A 21,282-nucleotide genomic window follows, 5' to 3' on the forward strand; every position below is an offset into this window, starting at 1 on the left:
GTCCGTGTATAGGTCCCTGACTGTCAGTGTCCCCCTGTCCTGCCTCCACCTTTTGAAGGTGGCGTCAGTCAGTGCTGGTGTGAACCTATGGTGGTTGCAGATGGGAGCCTTGTCCGACATTTTGGTCAGGCCAAATTGCTGCCGCAGTTGGATCCAGGATTGGAGGGTGGCTGTCACCACTGGGCTGCTGGAGTGTTTTTTGGGTGGGGATGGGAGTGCTGCCGTGGCGAGGGCCCGGAGGGAGGTCCCCATGCAGGAGGCCTCCTCCGCACGCACCCACTCGGCTTCTGGCTCCTGGATCCATCCCCTTGCTCGGCTGTTGCCGCCCAGTGGTAGAATTGTAGATTCGGGAGGGCTAGCCCCCCCTGGATTTTGTTTTTTGTAGGACCTTCTTTGGGATCCTAGTATTTTTACCCCCCCATACGAACGCCATGATAAGTTTGTCCAGCGCTTTGAAAAAGGCCTTGGGGATGTAGATCGGAATGGATCTAAACAGGAAGAGGAACCTGGGCAGTACGTTCATTTTGATCGTCTGGACTCTCCCCGCGAGGGAGAGCGGGAGTGTGTTCCATCTTTGCCGGTCCTTTTTAACTTCCTCCGTCAGGCTGGTGAGGTTCCATTTGTGGATCCCTTTCCAGTCATGGGCTATTTGGATCCCCAGGTAGCGGAATTTGTGTCGGGCTTGTTTGGGTGTCGGTAAACTTGGAGACAGAATGTTTCTTGGATCTGGCAGCCTCGACTTCCCCGTGAACCCATGTGCTCGCTGTCTGTAGGGATGGTCTTTAAATATGGCCACATCATTGAAGCACTCACGTGACAGTGGGGCGGATGAATCAGAGGCTGCCCGCCAGCACTGCAGCGATCAACCTGTGCCCACAAATTCTTTTCACCACGTGCCGCACTATATGGCAGAAAAAGCTGCCATTGTCATTAGCGGGCTAAACACCATTTTGCCGACATCTGAGATACTTCTGTCCTTAATTTTGTAACTAGAATATTTGATATCCACATAAAGCAATAAAAGTTTCGGCTTTTGAGGGTTTTTCTTCCCTTGATTACTTGCTTGGAATGCAATATAAAAATGAAGCTAAATTTTCATTTTGATGTTTTTCTTTTTGATCCACAAAAATGTAACATTTTAAAATGCATGTCTAGGGACATGTTTAATAACATAAAAGTGAAATTATATTGGTTGACTGTTTATCAAAAATTTCCTATAACATATAACCCTTGTGAAATGTTTTCATTTTGTTAAACTTTACAACGACAACTTATATTTATTGATCCGAATATGTCCCAAGGCATTTCACAGAAGCATGATAAAACAAAATATGACATTGAGCCGCAAAAACATTTATTAGGAAATATAGCCAATATCTTGGTCAAAGAGCTATGTTTTAAGGATGGTCTTAAAGGAGGAAAGTGAACTCGAGAGGTGGAGAGATGTAGGGAGATGACGCCAGAGATCAGGGCCTGGGAAACGGCAGGCAAGGCCACCAGTGGATGTTCAAGGGATCAAAGTTAGAGAAGGGCAGATATCGAGGGTTGTGGGGATGGAGGGGATTAGAGATAGGGAGGGACAGGGGCATCGAGGGATTTGAAAACAAGGATGAGAATTTTTAAATCAGTGCAAATTTAAGTTTACTCATAGTTTAAACATCAATTTCACTCAGATCTTGAAAACAATCTCAATAGTCCACTGCTCATATTCGTTGAGTTTCAGGAATGTCTTTGGACATTCTTCAAAATTCATCACATTATCCTCTGTTAGTATAATTACTGTAAGGAGAGTAAACTGAATATTGGTCTTTCAATTAATCATTTAGGATACGGCTAGTTTGCATAAAATAGATTAGATTTAAGATAATAGTGTTGGTGACTGAGCTCCGTGTTAATGAAAAACCAAACAATTGATGAATCAAATTACTGAACAGAGATTAGGCAAATTTTCCTCGCCATATTAATTAAAAAGTTTTAAACAATGATTTACATTTTAATTACGAATCCCTCAACTTCCTTATAAATGCAACAGTGAAAAAAAGATGAATGTGGGTAACACCTCACCACTTCAAAAAAATTGGCTCAGAACTTAAAATGCAATGAATTGTTTTACAATCTAGAAACTGTTATTATGTGGGCAAAACACACACTAAGTTGATGACATCTTTTTCCTTTTAATCACTTTTGGCCCTCTGAAATGAAAATCTTTCATACTAAAAAAATGTACCTTCCCAACTACATTAGCTCTTCATAAAACCCAACTCCATCTAATATTTAAATACATTTAAGAGCATAAGACATAGGAGCAGAATTACGCCACTCGGCCCATCGAGTCTGCTCCGCCATTCAATAATGGCTGATATTTGTCTCATCCCCATTCTCCTGCCTTCTCTTCATAACCCCTGATCTCCTTATTAATCAAGAACCTATTTACTACTGCAGTGATGTCAGAGTGGGTGGAGCTGGACTGTCTGTCAGCTTTTTACTTTTGTTTTAGGCTGTTTGCTGCAGGGTGTGTTTTAGTTTCATTTTCAGTGTTGGAGCTGAAGCCAGACCAAGCAGGTGTACTGTTGATCTCTCTGCCATAAAAAGACTATCTCTTGATCATTTTGTGAATTACGAATTAGAAATGTTTTCAGTAGTGAATGTAAACCTGATGTGCTTCTGTTAAAATGTGTTTCTTCTGTCTTCTGGATGTTGTTTGGGAAGTTATTAAGGATTACTTAGTGTTGTATTCTTTGGGGGTTGTATTTGAATTGATGGTTGCTAAGATGTTCACTGTATGTTTTAATAAGCTTAACTTGAGTTCATAGAATAAACATTGTTTTGCTTTAAAATATACTTTTCCATTTATGCTGTACCACACCTGTAGAGTGGGCCGTGTACTCCCCATACCACAATCTATTAAAAGTTATGGGTCAGGTGAATTCCATGATATACTTTGGGGTTCTCCAAACCTTGGCCCATAACAATTCTAAGCTTCAAATATGTTATCCTGCACGTATATTGCAGAAAATACGGAGGCTGGGGATTGAGGGTGATTTAGAGATGTGGATCAGAAATTGGCTAGTTGAAAGAAGAAAGAGAGTGGTGGTTGATGGGAAATGTTCAGAATGGAGTTCAGTTACGAGTGGCGTACCACAAGGATCTGTTCTGGGGCCGTTGCTGTTTGTCATTTTTATAAATGACCTAGAGGAGGGCGCAGAAGGATGGGTAAGTAAATTTGCAGACGACACTAAAGTCGGTGGAGTTGTAGACAGTGCGGAAGGATGTTGCAGGTTACAGAGGGACATAGATAAGCTGCAGAGCTGGGCTGAGAGGTGGCAAATGGAGTTTAATGTGGAGAAGTGTGAGGTGATTCACTTTGGAAAGAATAACAGAAATGCGGAATATTTGGCTAATGGTAAAATTCTTGGTAGTGTGGATGAGCAGAGGGATCTCGGTGTCCATGTACATAGATCCCTGAAAGTTGCCACCCAGGTTGATAGGGTTGTGAAGAAGGCCTATGGTGTGATGGCCTTTATTGGTAGAGGGATTGAGTTCCGGAGCCATGAGGTCATGTTGCAGTTGTACAAAACTCTAGTACGGCCACATTTGGAGTATTGCGTACAGTTCTGGTCGCCTCATTATAGGAAGGACGTGGAAGCTTTGGAACGGGTGCAGAGGAGATTTACCAGGATGTTGCCTGGTATGGAGGGAAAATCTTATGAGGAAAGGCTGATGGACTTGAGGTTGTTTTCGTTAGAGAGAAGAAGGTTAAGAGGTGACCTAATAGAGGCATACAAAATGATCAGAGGGTTAGATAGGGTGGACAGCGAGAGCCTTCTCCCGCGGATGGAGGTGGCTAGCACGAGGGGACATAGCCTTAAATTGAGGGGTAATAGATATAGGACAGAGGTCAGAGGTGGGTTTTTTACGCAAAGAGTGGTGAGGCCGTGGAATGCCCTACCTGCAACAGTAGTGAACTCGCCAACATTGAGGGCATTTAAAAGTTTATTGGATAAGCATATGGATGATAAGGGCATAGTGTAGGTTAGATGGCCTTTAGTTTTTTCCATGTCGGTGCAACATTGAGGGCCGAAGGGCCTGTACTGCGCTGTATCGTTCTATGTTCTATGTTTTATCTTCTCTCTAGAGCTCCGGGAATGTTGAAAACAAGACCCATTGTAAAGTCTGCTACTCAAACCTATTTTGTCCCCGATCCTGCTGAAGTCCTCACCCCTATTTCCTCGTACAACATTCAGTCATTTATTTACATCCCAAGCCTGGCATTATTTCACCGTTACTTTTTGACTTGCTTCGTCTTTTATACTTTTTCTTGAAATAATTGTCGTACTGCCCTGCCCTCTGGGCCATCAACTTTCTTTCTCAGCAAGTTGAAACACATTCCATTATGCACGTGCGGTCTATCCTAGTCGTAGCCGATTTGATTGAAACATACAAACTCCTGAGGGGTCTTGACTGGATGGATGTAGTGGAGATTTTTTCCTCTTGTGGGAGAATCTAGAACCAGGGGATCACTGTTTAAAAATAAAGGTTGTCCCATTTAAAACCAAGATGAGGAGAAACCTTTTCTCTCAGAGGGTCGTAAGTCTTTGGAACTCACTTCCTGAAAAGGCGGTGGAAGCAGACTCTGACAATTTTTAAGGCAGTGCTAGACAGATTGTTGATGAACAAGGGCTGGGGGGGGGAGGAGGAGGAGGAGGAGGAAGGAAGGAGAGTGGAGGTTATTGGGGGTAGACGGGAATGTGGAGTTGATGTTACAATCAGATCAATTGTACAGAGTGGCTTGCTCCTAATTAGTTTTCAAGCGCACATACTGCTGCACTTGACACAGAATTAAAACCTTGATCCTTTATTTGAAATAAAATAGAAATAGTAAGAGCCATCAAAATAAATGGTACAGATGCAGGGAAGCAGACAAACCAGGGGTAGCTTGTTTTCAGTTCTAATTTTCAAAGAAACAGGAGCAATAAGTAGCTATTTGAGATTTTTGTTTCCACTGAGGTTTAAACCTACTTCAATAAAAAAACTGACTATCAATCACTAATGTCGCCACATTTGCACTTTTATTTCCTCCAATTTACTGAGTTGATTAGCGTCTCTTATGTTGAGATAATTAATATCAAAGCTTCATCCATCTTGTGACTAGAGCCTTGTAATTAATATTGCAAATGTCGTAAACTGAATTGAAATTGTAAAGATAAACCTGCGGTTTGATTCTGCTAAAGTGAGCACCAGTTTTGGCAACATTATTTAATATGGTATCACAAAGCTAATATACATCGAGCTACTGCAAACATAATTTGAAAAGTGGTTGTATTGGGCATGAAGTATCTTCATTAAATTGGTGCTTTTAAACTATAGAGTCGAAAATATTTTATGTAATTTGGTTTTCTTCACAAACTGTGGAAGTACATCCTTTTAGATAAGTTATAACCTAGTGGAAAATCTCTAAATTATATCAGTTTCAACCAATTGCCACAGGTTCCACTGTCTACATCCTTCAGTCAACAATTAATACTTCAACCTAAGTACCAGGTTATAATGCCCTGTGTGCCCCTTTCAGTAGTACAGATAGACACTAAACATCTCAGAGCACTATTTGAAGAGGTGGATGAGGAATCCTAGTGTCACAGCTAACATTTCACTCTCGATCAGGGCCATCAGAAAAAACTGAATGGCTTAGTCAGATCAGTTTTGGTTGTAATGTCAAGCTGTGCAAATTAGCTTTGACATTTACCTTGATAAAATCAGTAACTTCCTATTCATTTGTGAGCTTTGAGCATTGCTGGCAAGGCCAGCATTTATTGCTCATTTCTATTTAGCCTCACGAACGTGATGTGGAGCCACCTTTTTGAATTGCTGAAGTCCATGTGGTGTAGGTACACACAGTTATGGAGGGAGGGAGTTCCAGGGTTTTGATGCAGCGACAGTGTAGGAAAAGCAATACCTGTATACTTCCAAGACAGAATATTGTTTGGCTTCGATGGGAATTAATAGCTGCTAGTGTTCCCATGAAGGTGCTTCCAAACTTGCAACCTCCTTTGACTTCTGCAACCTCAGCAGATGCATGGGAATACAACCACCTGCAAGTTCTGCGCCAAGCCATACATTGTCCTGACTTGTCTCGTCGTTCCTTCACTGTGCCACAATCCTAGAACTCCCTTCCTAACAGCAATTGTGGGAGTACCTACACAGCAGGGACTGCAGTGGTTCAAGAATGTAGCTCACCGCCACCTTCTCAAGGGCAAATAGGGATGGACAATAAATGCTGGCCTAGCCAGCGATGTCCACATCCCGTGAATGAATAAAAAATAACATCTGCGCCCTATTCTAAACGGTAGATGTTTCAGCTTTGACGAGTTGCTGCAGTGCGCCTTGTAGTTGGTGCACACTGCAATCACCATACACAGGTAATGGAAGGTGTAAATGTTTAAGGTGGTGGATTGGGTGCGATCAAGCAGGCTGTTTTGTAAATAATTTGCAGTTGCCTGGCTAAGTTATTATACAAGTAATTTCCTTTAAGTAGCATTTTTCTCTCTTTTTTTCTCCCCAACTATGGTATTTATCTGACCTTGTTTCCAAGATTCAATTTTGCCACAACACCCAACTAATGCTACTTTAGATACTGGTGAATCGCAGATGACCTTTTTTTAAAAAAAGGTTATAAGGATTAAATGCTTTAACGAGGTCTTCAAGTTCAGATAATATCTAAATTGAGCAATCTCTTGTCTGCTAGTAGCAAGTCTTGGAAAATTGTGATTTAATGTTAAAGGGTATTGAATCAGTTAAGTTCTGCTGCCTGTTGTAAGAACTTCCTGCAGTGTGAGGTATTGAAGTATTTATCATTCCTATTTCAGAATGTGCTAATTTCCCATTCATACCTATTATTTAATCAGCCGTTTATAATTTTTAGGGACCAGAGCACTCTTCAGCCAGACCAGAACGATTCCTACAGATGTGCAATGAAGATTCGGATATATATCCTGTGAGTTTAAATGCCCATCCATTATTTTGTTTGTGTAACCACAAAAGACACGTAATGGTGAAATGGCATCCATATAGAATAAATCTTTCAGTATAAAGTGATTATGCAGAAAACGAAAGGACTAGTTGTTAACCAGCTTTGATGCACCTTCATTATTTATGTAAAATCCTTTTGAATTAAAAGGATTAAAGTGATATTCGTCTTGCTGCTTGTAAATATGAAGGACCTAACCTGAATCAGCCATGGTCCTAAGTGTACTCTCTAATCCCTTGTACAAGTGTTATTTTTATACTTATCTCAAATCCCATTTACAACCAATTGTTTTGCATTAAATATGCAGAAATCTAGTCTCACCAGTTTTGTGCCAACCAGCATTATGTGAATGCTGGAACTGCTGAAATTATACACCCTCACTTTTTTTTTAAGGAGCAATTTTTAAAAAACAGACGATTTCAATCCTTAACTCCTACTAAAATATAAAGCACTTCAGTTTGTGTCTAGCAACCAAAAGTGATATTAATAGACACCAGTGGAAGAGTTCTGATGAAAAGTAATTGATTCAAAGGTTAACTGTTTCTCTATCCAATGTTGCTATTTGACTATAGGGGAGGCGGAGGCGTTGTGGTATTGTCACTGGACTAAAAAAAACAGAAACCCAGGGTAATGCTCTGGGGACCCGGGTGCAAATCCCACCATGGCAGATGGTGGAATTTGGATTCAATAAAAATCTGGAATTAAAAGTCTAATGATGACCATAAAGCCATCGCCGATTGCCGTAAAAACCCATTTGGTTCATAATGTCCTTGAGGGAAAGAAATCCTCGGGAAGAGTGACAGTGCCAAGGTGCCAGCTGGGCAGTGCTAAGGTTCCTGTGTTACAGGGGGAGGGCCAGGGGGCCACTCCGCACTATCCCTGGCCACCCAGTCACCTCCAAAGTCCTGGGAGACCCCCCCAACCCACGGGTGCCGTTCTGTCTGGTCTGCGTTTGTGTGGACCAGTACTGAATGGTGCCCAGCTACGGCCTCCTTGGGGAGGCCAGTAGATCACGGGAGGGCAGTAGATACCGGGTAAGTAGATTTAAGGCCTACTTATGCGAGCGTGGCTTGGTCCCAACGAGGTGCCGAGGAAGCTAACGGGAGGTGTCATCCGCGTCACACGCATTCCCATTGGGGCGTGATGTGGCCGGTAGATCGCGTCCATTATTTGACCCAAACGCTTCATAGATGAATTAAAATTTTCAGTTTTATTTGCTTCTGGTGTCATAACATTTTTGTGTCAAAGTCACAGAAAGATTGTACCATTTAATTTGTTTCGGTAAATTATGTTTAAAGAAATGAATAATTAACAGAACAAATTTCAAAAAGCAATTCTTGAACAAAAATGCCAGACGAAAGCAATGCTTTAATGTCCTGGTTACGGTCAGTCTCTTGATTTTCAATTCAGTAAGAATAAGTTCTGTTTATCCTGGTCCGATTTTGGTCGATTTAAGATATAATCTCACAGGGCAACACGGTGGCGCAGTGGTTAGCACTACTGCCTCATTCATGACGCCGAGGACCCCGGTTCGATCCCGGCTCTCGGTCACTGTCTGTGTGGACACATTCTCCCCGTGTCTGCGTGGATCTCACTCCCACAACCTAAAGAGGTGCAGGTTAGGTGGATTGGCCATACTAAATTTCCCCTTAATTGGAAACATATTTTAAAAAGGTATAATCTCAAAGTAAAACTCGATGCAAATTAATATTACAATGTGCTTCAGCTAAACTCTTTATTTTTAAAAATGTATTACCATATGATTTTCATTATGATAGCTTTCTGAGATTATGAAGGCAAGTGATGATTTGAAGCAAGCTTAATTAATATTTCTGAAGAAAAACTGCAAATATTTTGCCACATGGTTTCTGCCTGAATTTTATGAATATTCTGATTTTTTATTCAGGATTACACTGAAGAATTCGAAGTAACGCAATTGTTTGATTGCAATTGGATTATAGTTAACTGCTCCACGCCAGCAAACTACTTTCATGCGTTGAGAAGACAGATTCTGCTACCATTCAGGAAGCCGGTATAAAAACGTTCCTTTTTATTTTCCGGTCATAGTCATTTAGAATTTCATCGGAGGAAACTATTATTTTAATGAAATCGTTTGAAGTTCACTAACTACTGTCATAGGACATCACTAGCATGTGTGTTCATTTTAAAATGCAACATTAATGTTCTGCCCTTCATGTTAATTTCAAACTTCTTCTGACTCTCTCCGTAATTCAGTTGATTATCTTCACGCCAAAATCTCTGCTAAGACATCCAGAGGCCAAATCACATTTTGATGAAATTAAGACAGGTAGGTTTTGCTTTTAAAATCGAAAAGTATCGAAACAACCAGCTTTACCAATGGCTTTACAAAGAACTGACATTACGAGGCAAAGTTTCAGTCTCGGACAGTCAATAATCCAAGCGAGTTACATCGTTTCCTGCATTGGAGTTTTTGCTCAAGCTTCCACTCAAACCCATTTGCATGTCACCAAATCGGAAATCAACCTAAAACTTGGTGTAGTTGTCTCTATGTTCGGTCCACACCACCTGTGACTTGATTTTAAACAACTGGAAATTACTTGAAAAATTATATGGCAAAGCATTAGTTTCATGGATGTAGAGTGGCCAATTTCTTCATAAATGATGTAATATTTGTAAAACGTTTAAATATGTCTAGTTGTGCTCCCATGCAATTCGTGGCACCATTATTTTAAGAGAATCAAGTTACCATTACTCTATATTTTTCCCAAATGATTAGATTAACCATCAGGTGCTAAGATTAAGGTCAGGGCCTAGACATTCAATGGCGTCGAGTGTGCTTAAAATATTTAAATCGGTGTCCTAAACTTGGCCAGTGACCACTTAAGAACCTTCCCCTAGCCTTGTTTCTAAAGTACATGTGCTGCCGATCTGTGAGGTCGTGCCTGCTTGGATCAGGGACCTGCATCTGTAGGTAAGCCGACCTCCTCTTCCAGAAGCAACACAGGTGTAACCACATTTTCAGTATGTGAAATGAAGTAGAGGAGTAAGGGTTAGACTGTGGTATGAACGCAGAGCAGAGTGAAAATAGCTGAAAGCAGCTGTAGTTTGCTGTGCAAAGTGCTGAGAGTGAGATCGGAGTAAGACGGTAATGCCACAGCAATGACCCTCTCTCTACCCATGATGGCCAACGTGGTTTCTTCTGCAGGCATTGGATGTGTAGATGAACTCTCCCTCCTGATGCACATCCTTGTGCAAAAAAGAAGGGCATGTGTTGATGACGTTCTCGTTAGATGTTAAGGTAACTTGCCTGCTGTCTTTGAACAGTTGATATGCCACATGTAAGAAGTGAGAGCTGTAATATTGTTGAATTTGTGACTGAGGAGAAGGAATTGGAGTGAAGTAGGGTTGATGATTTTAAGAAAGTAAAGACAACCTGGGCACAGGAAGATTTGTTGATGGTCAGGTTGAAGGTGTGAGCAGAAAGTAAGAGAGCAGCATTCTTACCTTAACAAGTCTGGTTAGGTCATTAAACTTCAGCAGTCCTGTCACATCCTGGGAGCTAAACTACAAATGAACTTCCGAAATAGGAGCAGAAGTCGGCCATTCCGCTCCCCAGTCTGCTCCATTATTCAATAAGATCATGGCTGAATTGTATGTGTTGAGTTCCACATTCCCTATCCAGCCCAATAACGTTTGATTCCTTTGCCTAACAAAAATGTGTCTACCTCCGTCTTAAAAATGTTCAGTGACCCTGCTCCCACTGTCTTCTGAGCCAGTGGGTTCCAAAGTTGCAGAGAGAACTAATTTCTCCCCATCTCTGTCCTATAAGGGCGATCTCTAATTTTAAAACAGTGCTCCCTGGTTCTGCATCCACAGGAGGAAACATCCTTTCAACGTCCACCTTGTCAGTACCATTCAGGATCTTGTATATCTCAATCAAGTCACCCTTCACTCTTCTAAATTCCAGTGGAAACAAACCAAGCATTTCCAACTTATCCTCAAAGGACAACTCGCTCATTCTAAGCATCAGTCTAGTAGATCACCTCTAAAACATCTCCAATGCATTTACATTCTTCCTTAGATAAAGAGACATGGCATTGACCTCCATTTAAAAGCTGTGACAGAAGTGTTGCCTGGGATAACAGCTCCCTGGAGGAGAGCAGAAGCTCCATTCTCTTGACCATTGCATGGACCAGAGCTTCCAAAGCAGAGAACCTAGGTGCCCAGTCTGGGACTTTTCCCAGCTGAATGCACTTCCACTGTAAGAGATACTGGCTGCCTTTAAGTTGATACTATCCCACCCGGCCATCCCCAAAACAGGTGTGCCACCAGTAAGTAGAACTGGCTATTTCATTTTGATTAAGTCTCAACAGGCATTTATAAAACGCTGCCTAGGGCCACGTGAACAGGCACGTTGAATTGAGAGCACAGGGGCTGGAACTTTACTGCCCTGTTGCAGCGGGGTCAGTGACATAAAATGCAATGAGCCATTCAAAACTCCATTGAATTTGGCAGGAACAGCCGTGAAATTCCACCATTGAGTTATCCGGTGCGGTCGAGTTTCATGGTATTAAATGTGGCAGCCAAATAGAATCCATATTTGTTATGTTGAGGATGATGAAGGGTAGAGGAACATGATACAGTGCAAAAATGCTCATAAAAAGATTCCACAACTTACTTTGAATACTCTCCTTGGGGCTGGCTCTCAACTTCAACTCAGATTGTTGCACTGAAATTCTTAACATCCGTAGCGATTCTGACCGTACCCCAGGACCACCTCTGATATTTCAAATTTAATACAGATACACCTGTAAATTTGGTCCAGAACTCAACTATAGAAGCACTGTACCTTCGATAGTGTTTCCAGTCAGACCTCCAAAGAGTGATCATCTCAGTGCAAGATAAGGAATTAACATAATACCCCAGAAATCTTCATGAATCATGTACACGTTCAGCTCTTGACACTTACTTGTGTGAGTTGGAGTTCCTAGACTGATGAGCAACATGCCAGGGTCCGAATCTTGCATCAGATGACTGGTTTATATTAACTTTGCACCCTGGGCACTCTATTTTGTTAAAGAATATGATCCATGGTGCCTTCCCGTCCAGTGATGCATGCTGAGAAGAAGCAAGGTGTTTGCTGCACCAAATAAAGAATTATCTTTGCCACTGATATTTCACAGGCACAGAATTTCAACGCATCATACCTGACGAAGGGCTTGCAGCTCAAAATCCAAATGATGTGAAGAGGCTAATCTTCTGCGCAGGCAAAGTTTATTATGAGCTTGCAAAGGAAAGGGTGAACAGAAAACTGGAGAAGGAGGTGGCTATTATTAGGCTGGAACAGGTAAGTGTTTAAATGGAACTCAGGGAAGCAAAGGCTATGATTTGTGCAGAAATGGCTATCCGGTTCATTGAATCAAAAATAACGGGGGCGATTCTCCAATATTGGGCCCAAGAGTTTGCGCCGTTGTGAATGCCGTCGCATTTCACGATGACGTGAACCGGGCCTGGTTACGTATGATTCTGACCCCCACAGGGGGCCAGCATGGCGCTGGAGCAGTTCACGCTGCTTCAGCCTATTTTCCGCCGCATCAACCAGCACATGCGCAGTTGGGCCGCTCTATCCCGCGCATGCGCAGTTGGGCCACGCCATCCTGCGTATGCACGAGGGACTTCTTTAGCGCACCGGCCCCGACTCCGGATGGAGTCGGTGCTCGGGCCGGCCATGCTAGAAAGTAGGCACGGGGGGGGGGGGGGGGGGGAAGGAAGAGAGGCCCCGGTGGGCCCCGATCGCGGGCCAGACCCCATTGGAGCCGCCCCCCCGGTGAAGGTGCCCTTCCGACCGTTCCCGCAGAGTTCCACTGGCAGCGACCAGGGGTGAACGGTGCCGGCGGGACTCTGTCGTATCGGCGCGCGCGCCCGCCCCATTCGGGCCGGAGAATCGGCAGCCCCGCCGATTCCAGGAGCTAGCACCGAGCAAATGGCGCCGATTCTCCGCACGTCGTAAAATGGCACGCCGGCATCGTGGTGCAGTTGCAGCGATTCTCCGGCTCGGCGCGCGGCTCGGTAAATCGCCCCCAACATTTGGCATTTACAGGCTCATGATATATTTTTAAAAATCTTTTTGAATGTAATTTTGTTATAGATGGTCTTCTGCACTTTCATGACTTATGGTTTTTTTTACTATGAAAGAAAACTTGTATGTAGGGGTGAGTGGAAAAGCAGAAAACTCCAGTCTATTTTTTTTTATGTCGCAATATAATTGCAATGTGAAGTGATCTACACATTTGACTGCAATCACTGCAAGTTTAATTAATACTGTTTGAGAAAAAAAATGAGCTGGCACATTGGATCCTCACATTATGGGCGGAATGTTCCCAAATAAATGACAGAATGTCATATCCGGCGTGAAAATTGATGCTATTCCCGCTGGCCCTGATCCAGATTGCAATCTTTAGGCACTTTGAATTTTTTTCCCCAAAGTGAGAAATGCCATTCCTGAGGCACAAAGCGTCTGATTCGCCTGCCTCAAAGGTCATCTGAACACTTCAATCAAAGGGGCGCTGCATTTAAACTGCTCCACAGCATTCCCTCTCATTCAAGTCAGGAGATTGGCAGCTTCAAGACCAGCTCCCAGATTCTCGGAGAGAGCCCTCACTTGATTACTGGATGCCATGGAGGAGAGGCAGGCCACAATCTACCCAGGTGTTGGCAGGAGGCCCTCCAGCAAGGTCACTAATCCTGCCTGGGTCACGGGGGCAACACTGGTCAGTGCTAGCAGCATGACGAAGAGGAGAGGGGTTCAATGCAGAATAAGGATGAATGACCTATGATCTGCAAGGATGAGTGCCCTCCGTTTCCCATTGGCATTCGACTCTTCCATTGCACCCAATCTCCCAGCAGCATCCTCAATCCCCCTGGCACCCCTCATCAGAGCCCCTCCCTGCTTAGGCACCGTTGCTGATGACTGCACACTGTTAAACACTATTCACAACTTCTCAGATACTGAAGCATCTCAATATCCAAATGCAACGAGACCTGGACACTATCCAGACTTGAGCTGACAAGTATCAAGTAACATTTGATGTGCCAGACACTGACCATCTCCAGCAAGAGCGAATCTAACCATTTCCCGTTGACATGCAATGCCATGATTATTACTGAATACCCCACTATCAACATTCTGGCAGTTAGCATTGACCAGAAAGTGAATTGGACTAGCCATACAAATACTGTGACTACAAATACCGGTCAGTGGCTGGGAATTTTGTTATGAGTAACTTATCTCCTGGTTCCCTAAAGACTGTCCATCATCTACATGGGACAAGTCAGGCGTGTGATGAAATACTCTCCACTTGCCTGGATGAGTGTAGCTCCAGCAACACTCGAAGCTCGATATCATCCAGGAAAAGGAGCCCGCTTGATTGGCAGCCTGTCCACAAATATTGATTCCCTCCACCACTGATGAACAGTGGCAGCCGTGTGTACCAATCTCTCTTCATGACTAGAACTCTCCAGCCCAGGAAACATGCTGGTAAATCTCCTCTTTCCAGTGCTGTCATGTTCCTCCTACAGTGCAGATTCCAGAACTGCACACAATACTCCAGCTGTGGCCTAACCTACGTTTTATACAGTTTCAGCATAACCTTCCTGCTCTTAAACAATATGGGCGCGATTCAACTAATTGAGAACAAAGTGACATAGCGAGCGCTTTTAGCCTCGTGTTTCCCGTCGTTCACATGGCTATACAGCAAACTCACATTGTATAAGGGGCCTCAGCGGGGGATGCAGGGCCGAGGCTGCACATTGCTCCGTTTGCTGCATTGAAGTGCTCCGCTCGCTGGAACTCTCCAGTGTAGCAAGGGATCAGCAGCACCCCCCGCCCCCCCCCCCAACCCCCAACCCCCAGCCCAAGCGCACCATGGGAGTGTCTCCGCTCCGTACGCCCGGCCCGATCATGCTCGGGCAAAAAAATGCCAGCTTGGCCCCTACTATTTCCTCCTTTGCCTCACTCAGGAGCCTGGGATACATTTCATCTGGCCCAGGAGATTTGTTTACTTTTCAGCCTGCCAGACCACTCCAAACCAAATGAACCCCTTGAAATTGACCAACAGTCTATGTTAATCTCTTTAATTCCCATAAATGAATTTTTAAAAAGATAGTGAGTGGCACGTGCCAACCCAGTTCTTGGTGTAAATGAAAGTCCTTTGCTCAAAATAGCCTGTTTCACAATTTAAAGTAGGTTCAGAAGCCATGGCGTGTCACCTGAAAGGACCATTAGCCAGACGAATGCATTCTCAAACTCCGTTAAAAATGACTGTTTTTTGCTTGCTGGAGGATGTTTAGCAGAATTTTATTTGGTGCATAAACGTAAAGCATGGTACAACTGTTGGTCAATTTCAAGGGGTTCATTTTTTAAAAATCAATCCCTGAAGCACTTTTTGTTTTGGGAATGTAGTTTCAAATTGTAGTTAGTTTTGATCCTTATACTGTAATCCAATTGGCCATGGGCAGTTGTAGTTGTAGGGGCAGTTGTAGGGGCTTTTCACAGTAACTTCATTGAAGCCTACTTGTGACAATAAGCGATTAATATTATAGTTGTGTAATATGAAAACAACACCTTGCACAATGGCGTCACCATTAAATTATCTGCACAAATCTTGAAATAATTAAGTCTTCACAATAATTACCTTTGAAGAGGCACAAGTTGTGATACTAGCCAAAATGTTTGATGCCTTTTTTCAGGAACATTCCTGTATTGCACTTGGGGTGCAAAGATAACCGTTTTAGTTACGACTTAAACTTTTTTCCCACACTTTTATTCTGATGTCCCCTTTTTGCAGATATCACCATTTCCGTTTGATCTCCTGAAAGTGGAGCTTAACAAATATCCTGACGCAGAGCTCGTCTGGTGTCAAGAAGAGCACAAAAACATAGGCTACTATGATTATGTGAGACCTCGTTTCCGAGTGACAGTGCAGTTTAAAAGACCTGTTTGGTAAGTAGGTAGAGTTAAATCATTTCTGTTCCATTGTCTAGATATCTTGCTCGAGATGAATGATTGTGAAAGAGAGAATAACATTGGAGTTTGGCATCGGTTCAGGTAGCGCTCGCACCTGGTCACATAGCTTGTAAAGACAATTTGGAACATGTCCTGCCTCATATTTATTTCTCACCCAATGATACTTTTTTAAAAAAAAAACAGATTATCCACTTATTATCACTTTGTGGAACCTTGTGGTACAGAAATTGGCTACTTTACAATAGTGACCATACTTCATTGGCAGTGAAGCACTTCGGCGCACGCTGTGAAAATGAATGGGTGTCAGATAAATGCAAGCCTTTACAACAGTGTAAAAATTTTCATACAAGCTGCTGGACAACACAATGCACAATTTAGATCAACACTACATTGCAGCACGGAGGGAGTACTAACTTTGGGATGAAATGCTAAACTGAGGCCCCGAATGCCTGTTTGCAGACCAGAGACTGGGCAAAGTTTCCTCCTCGGGTCTGACAAGACGATTGACGAATGGGCCTTTCATTTGACGAGCCGTTTTGTGGGACCTGGCAGCATCCACTTTGCCTGCATCATTACTCATCCAACAGTCAGTAATGTGTCAAAACATAATCCAGAGGACGGTCTGAAAGATGTGATCAGTCGTTCCATAAATACAAATTTTCTTTGTTCCTTTTTGACTTGTTGTGAGGAGGTTTAAACACGCCATGGCCCAGAGGCAACAGCTGCCTCTGCTGCAGCTTGACTGTCCTGAATTGATATTCAGGGATTTGCATTTGATTTATTATCACGTGTACTGAGGTACAGTGAAAAGTATTTTTCTGCGTGCAACTCAAACAGATCATTTAGTATATGAAAAGAAAAGAAAATACATAATAGGGCAACACGAGGTACAAAATGTAAATACGTAGACACCGGCATCAGGTGTAGTGTTAATCAGATCAGTCCATAAGCGGGTCATTTAGGAGTCTGGTAACAGCGGGGAAGAAGCTGTTTTTGAGTCTGTTTGTGCGTGTTCTCAGATTTTAGTAACTCCTGCCCGATGGAAGAAGGTGGAAGGGTGAGTAAGCCGGGTGGGAGGGGTCTTTGATTATTCTGCCTGCTTTCCCAAGGCAGCGGGAGGTGTAGATGGAGTCAATGGATGGGAAGCGGGTTTGTGTGATGGACTGGGCAGTGTTCACAACTCTTTAAAGTTTCTTGCGGTCTTGGGCTGAGCAGTTGCCATATCAGGATGTGATGCAGCCCGATAGGATGCTTTCTCTGGTGCACCTGGAAAAGTTGGTAAGGGTTAATGTGAACATGCCGAATTTCCTGAGGAAGTATCGGTGCTGTTGTGCTTTCTTGGTGGTAGCGTCAAAGTGGGTGGACCAGGACTGATTTTTGGCAATATGCACACCGAGGAATTTGAAACCGCGAACCATCTCTACCTCGGCCCCGTTGATGCAGACAGGGGTGTGTACAGTACTTTGCTTCCTGAAGTCAAAGATCAATTCTTTAGTTTTGCTGGCATTGTGGGAGAGATTGTTGTTGTTACACCACTCCACTAGGTTCTCTATCTCCCTCCTGTATTCTGACTAGTTGTTTGACATCCGATCCACTATGGTCATGTCATCAGCAAACCTGTAGATGGCGTTGGAACCAAATTTTGTCATGCATTCGTATGTGTGTGATTAGGGAGCAGAGTAGGGAGATAAGTACACAGCCTTGCGGGGCCCTGGTATTGAGGACTATTGTGGAGGAGGTGTTGTTTATTCTTACTGGTTGTGGTCTGTGGGTCAGAAAGTCGAGGATCCAGTTGCAGAGGGAGGAGCCAAGTCCTAGATTTTGGAGCTTTGATATGAGCTTGGCTGGGATTATGGTGTTGAAGGCGGAGCTGTAGTCAATAAATAGGAGTCTGATGTAGGAGTCCTTGTTGTTGAGATGCTCCAGGGATGAGTGTAGGGCCAGGGTGATGGTGTCTGCTGTGGACCTGTTGCAGCTGTATGCGAATTGCAGTCGATCTAGGCATCCAGAAGTGGGAAAGACTACTTGAGGCCAAGGAGTTCTTAAGAAAGGGAAATTGAGCAAGAAATTCCCACACAAAATTTCAAATGCTGACTAAAGACTAAATATTAAACTACAACTGCATACCAGAGAACGCCCAACATAATAACTGTGCTAATATAAAATACATTTCAATTCTGTATTTCCTAAGTATCATTGCAATTCTTAGAAAGATGTCAAACCGTAAAAAGCTAACATGATTTCATAACTTTTTAGAAGAAAATTTCATGAGCACAATTATTATGAAGATGAGTCACATTCAGCTTAAAACTTTAACTGTTTCCCATTACATAGATGCTGCCAGACCCGCTGAATATTTCCAGTGCTTTTGTTTTTATTTTATATTAGCACAATTATTACATTGGGCTTTCTCTGGTGTGCAGTCCCAGATATTGATATTTAGTCAGCATTTGAAATTTAGTGTGGGCATTTTTTCTCCGCCTGTCATTGCAAGCTATCTTCAATTGAAAGCATGCTTGCTGATCATTCAATTTAATTAAAATCTAGGATATTTGCTATCGGTCTTATTTGTTTATCCAGATCCCCAGGTGAGAGTTAAGTTTCAAATATCTATGTTGGCAGATGGTGAAGAGTTTTGGGGTGAAGAACATGCATTACATATTTACGTCCAGCTATTTGGGGCTCGCATCAAGTCTCAGTCTGTTTAAACTGACTTATTCATTTTCCTACAGGTATGTTGGGCGTGACCCTTCGCCAGCGCCAGCCACTGGTAACAAGAACACTCACCTCACAGAGCTCCAGGACCTACTGGACATGTCATTCAATCTCAAAGCTTTTAAGGACTTGAAGTTTTAGACTTGAGTGAAACCAATCCTTGAGGACATATTACGAGGCGTTGGTTCAGCGAAATGCGCTTCTTAAACTGCTGAAAAATAATGCACAAAAACAATTGCTGTCCGTTCCTTATACTCTTCCCCATTGCTCACATTCATCACACAAACGAGGTCTTATGAATGTTCCCAGATTTTCCTTTCGTTCATGGGAAGAGGGTGTCACTTCCCCAATTGCCTCCAAGGTGGTGGCAAGTGTTATTGGGTTTTTTTGCCAAGTTAATTTAAACTAAGTCTTTTTTTTATATTGGTGTTTAAGTAAAGTGCGAACACGGAAGCTGAGAACCAGGAGAAAAGAAAGATAGTCTTCATTCATTTTTATGCATTATAATCACTTTTGATCAGTCAAGGTTTTTGGGGTCATCTTTATAATTTTTCAAGGCATGCTATTGAGGTAGCTGCAATAATGAAGCATTTTAACAATATCATTCCGCTTTCTTGAGAAGATACTTTTAATTGTATTTGTAGTGCAGATAGGTACTTCACGATATATAGTTGATTCCTCATGAAAGAATATTAATCAGTTAGTCTCTCACAAAACACTACCACATGGACAGTTGAAAGATACTTAACGAAGCACAATTTGTCACCTTCATCAGCACATAACGAAAGGCACTGACCTGTTGTGCAATTATATTGGTCCCTACCTATTGCTGCTGCTGGCATCTACAATCAAAGAGAGCATGCCTGTTTTGGGAGCGGTAGGAGTTTATTAGAAAAGTAGGGAAGGAGAAGTTACAATACACCAGCCTATTAAGGAATTGTTCTGTGCAATACTTTTATGTCTCCTTACCCAACAGCACCGCACCCCCCCACCCCACCCCCCCCCCCTCCCACCCCCAACCAGGAAATAAATTGAAACCAGCAAGTTGCCTTCAGAATTGAGCTTTCAGCAATAGAACAGGTATACTGAGAGAATATTACTCTGTGAAATTGTAAATTACAGTTTCATTCTGCAAGTGAGATTGATTTTATAAATGATAAAACTGAAAATATTCAAGATACAGCTTTTCTTGTGGAAGGAATTCGACATTAGATTGTTCCATTGATTCAGCATTCTGTTCCAATATGTTTTGCGTTACAAACATTATTATCTGGGTGAGCTACTGTCCTGCTCTAAAATATGGAAATAACAACAGAAAATGGGGTCGGTTTCAGCTAGTTTCATCAGTGAGACATTGAATTATCCTTCTTAAATTTCCAAAAGTACATGTGATTTGTCTTTAAACTTGGTTGAATTATTTCTTATGTAAGTATAGCAAGCTGCCAATTTCTAAGTTTGCGAATAATGAGCTTGAACTCCTATGTTTTGAGATCAAAACCAAGCTGAAGTACACCGAGAGAACGGTTGTGGATCCTGCATTGTAAATTGCACTGCAGTTACAATTTATTTAGTTGGTTACCATTGCAGACAGAGGAAGGATAATTGCCAAGGCGTAGCTGTTTCACTTTTTTTCCTTCCCTGCCTCCACTAGAAATTAAAGAAGTGGAACACTTGTACACCTTACTGGGCACATATCAGTCGGACCCAGAATTGATATATTTCAAACTTTGAATGTCACCCTCGACTAACATTGACTGACTTCAAAACATAAAGTAATTGTTTTCTGTTTAAACTGTGGGGCTCTTATCATAATGAGCTTCTTCATCTTATGGGAAAGGTCAAAAGAAAACCTGTATGAAGATCTATCCAATCCCTTAATGTGCAGCTCTCCCTTTGTGAGATGAAGCAATGTTCCTCGATTTAATGGAACAGTCGCATTTGGAAGATTAGCACTTAAGCCATAGCAGTTTATACTGTTCATCTTAAACTTAATGCAAAATAAAGAATGATTATAAAGGACATTGAGTTTTCTTTTCTGTTTGCTGATTTTAACAAAAAAAAAATGATGACGTGAGTACAAAGTGATTAACAGATTTAAAAAGTAGCTTGAATGTATGGGGTAATAAAGAACAGCATTGTGACGCCTCAAAGTAGAAATGGCCAATGCTGTAGAAATGATGACCATACCTGCCATTAGTGACAAAGGAATACCCAAAGTGGCACCATTCACAACAAATTGATGCAGTAATATAAGTCTCCCATTGCGAGGGAATTCGATAGTTTTAAGAGCAGAATATTTCTTGCGACTGTTGCTGATATATAACTTGTTTATATTGTGATCATTGAGCCATCAAGTCTATTTATGTCGAGCTGTCAATCAATTTTATTCTTCCTCATTAGTTAAGTGTTAAAAGTCTGTTTTTCTCCTTGCCAATTATTATTTTTTAATGTCATTGTGTACCTGTCATTTTAAATAGTTTTCTTTAAACTCCAAAATGCTCTACACCACATTCCAGCATGCAAAATGAAATGAAAG

The 21,282-nt window shown here is 42.3% G+C and overlaps 1 protein-coding gene across 4 annotated transcripts in view; it reads left to right on the forward strand.

Annotated features, from left to right (window-relative positions):
- Window positions 1-20,767, forward strand: part of ogdhl (oxoglutarate dehydrogenase L) — an 89,169-nt gene extending 68,402 nt beyond the window's left edge. For all 4 annotated transcript variants that reach the window (XM_038782655.1, XM_038782658.1, XM_038782656.1 and 1 more), the window contains exons 18-23: window positions 6,920-6,991; window positions 8,931-9,056; window positions 9,260-9,332; window positions 12,190-12,353; window positions 15,853-16,007; window positions 18,764-20,767. In XM_038782655.1, the coding sequence (XP_038638583.1) occupies window positions 6,920-6,991; window positions 8,931-9,056; window positions 9,260-9,332; window positions 12,190-12,353; window positions 15,853-16,007; window positions 18,764-18,887 (714 nt within the window). In that variant the 3' untranslated portion in view covers window positions 18,888-20,767. The remainder of the gene's footprint in view (window positions 1-6,919; window positions 6,992-8,930; window positions 9,057-9,259; window positions 9,333-12,189; window positions 12,354-15,852; window positions 16,008-18,763) is intronic.
- Window positions 20,768-21,282: the final 515 nt, after the last annotated feature.

This window comes from Scyliorhinus canicula, chromosome 22 (assembly GCF_902713615.1).
Source record: "Scyliorhinus canicula chromosome 22, sScyCan1.1, whole genome shotgun sequence".
In the NCBI taxonomy this organism is placed as follows: domain Eukaryota; kingdom Metazoa; phylum Chordata; class Chondrichthyes; order Carcharhiniformes; family Scyliorhinidae; genus Scyliorhinus; species Scyliorhinus canicula.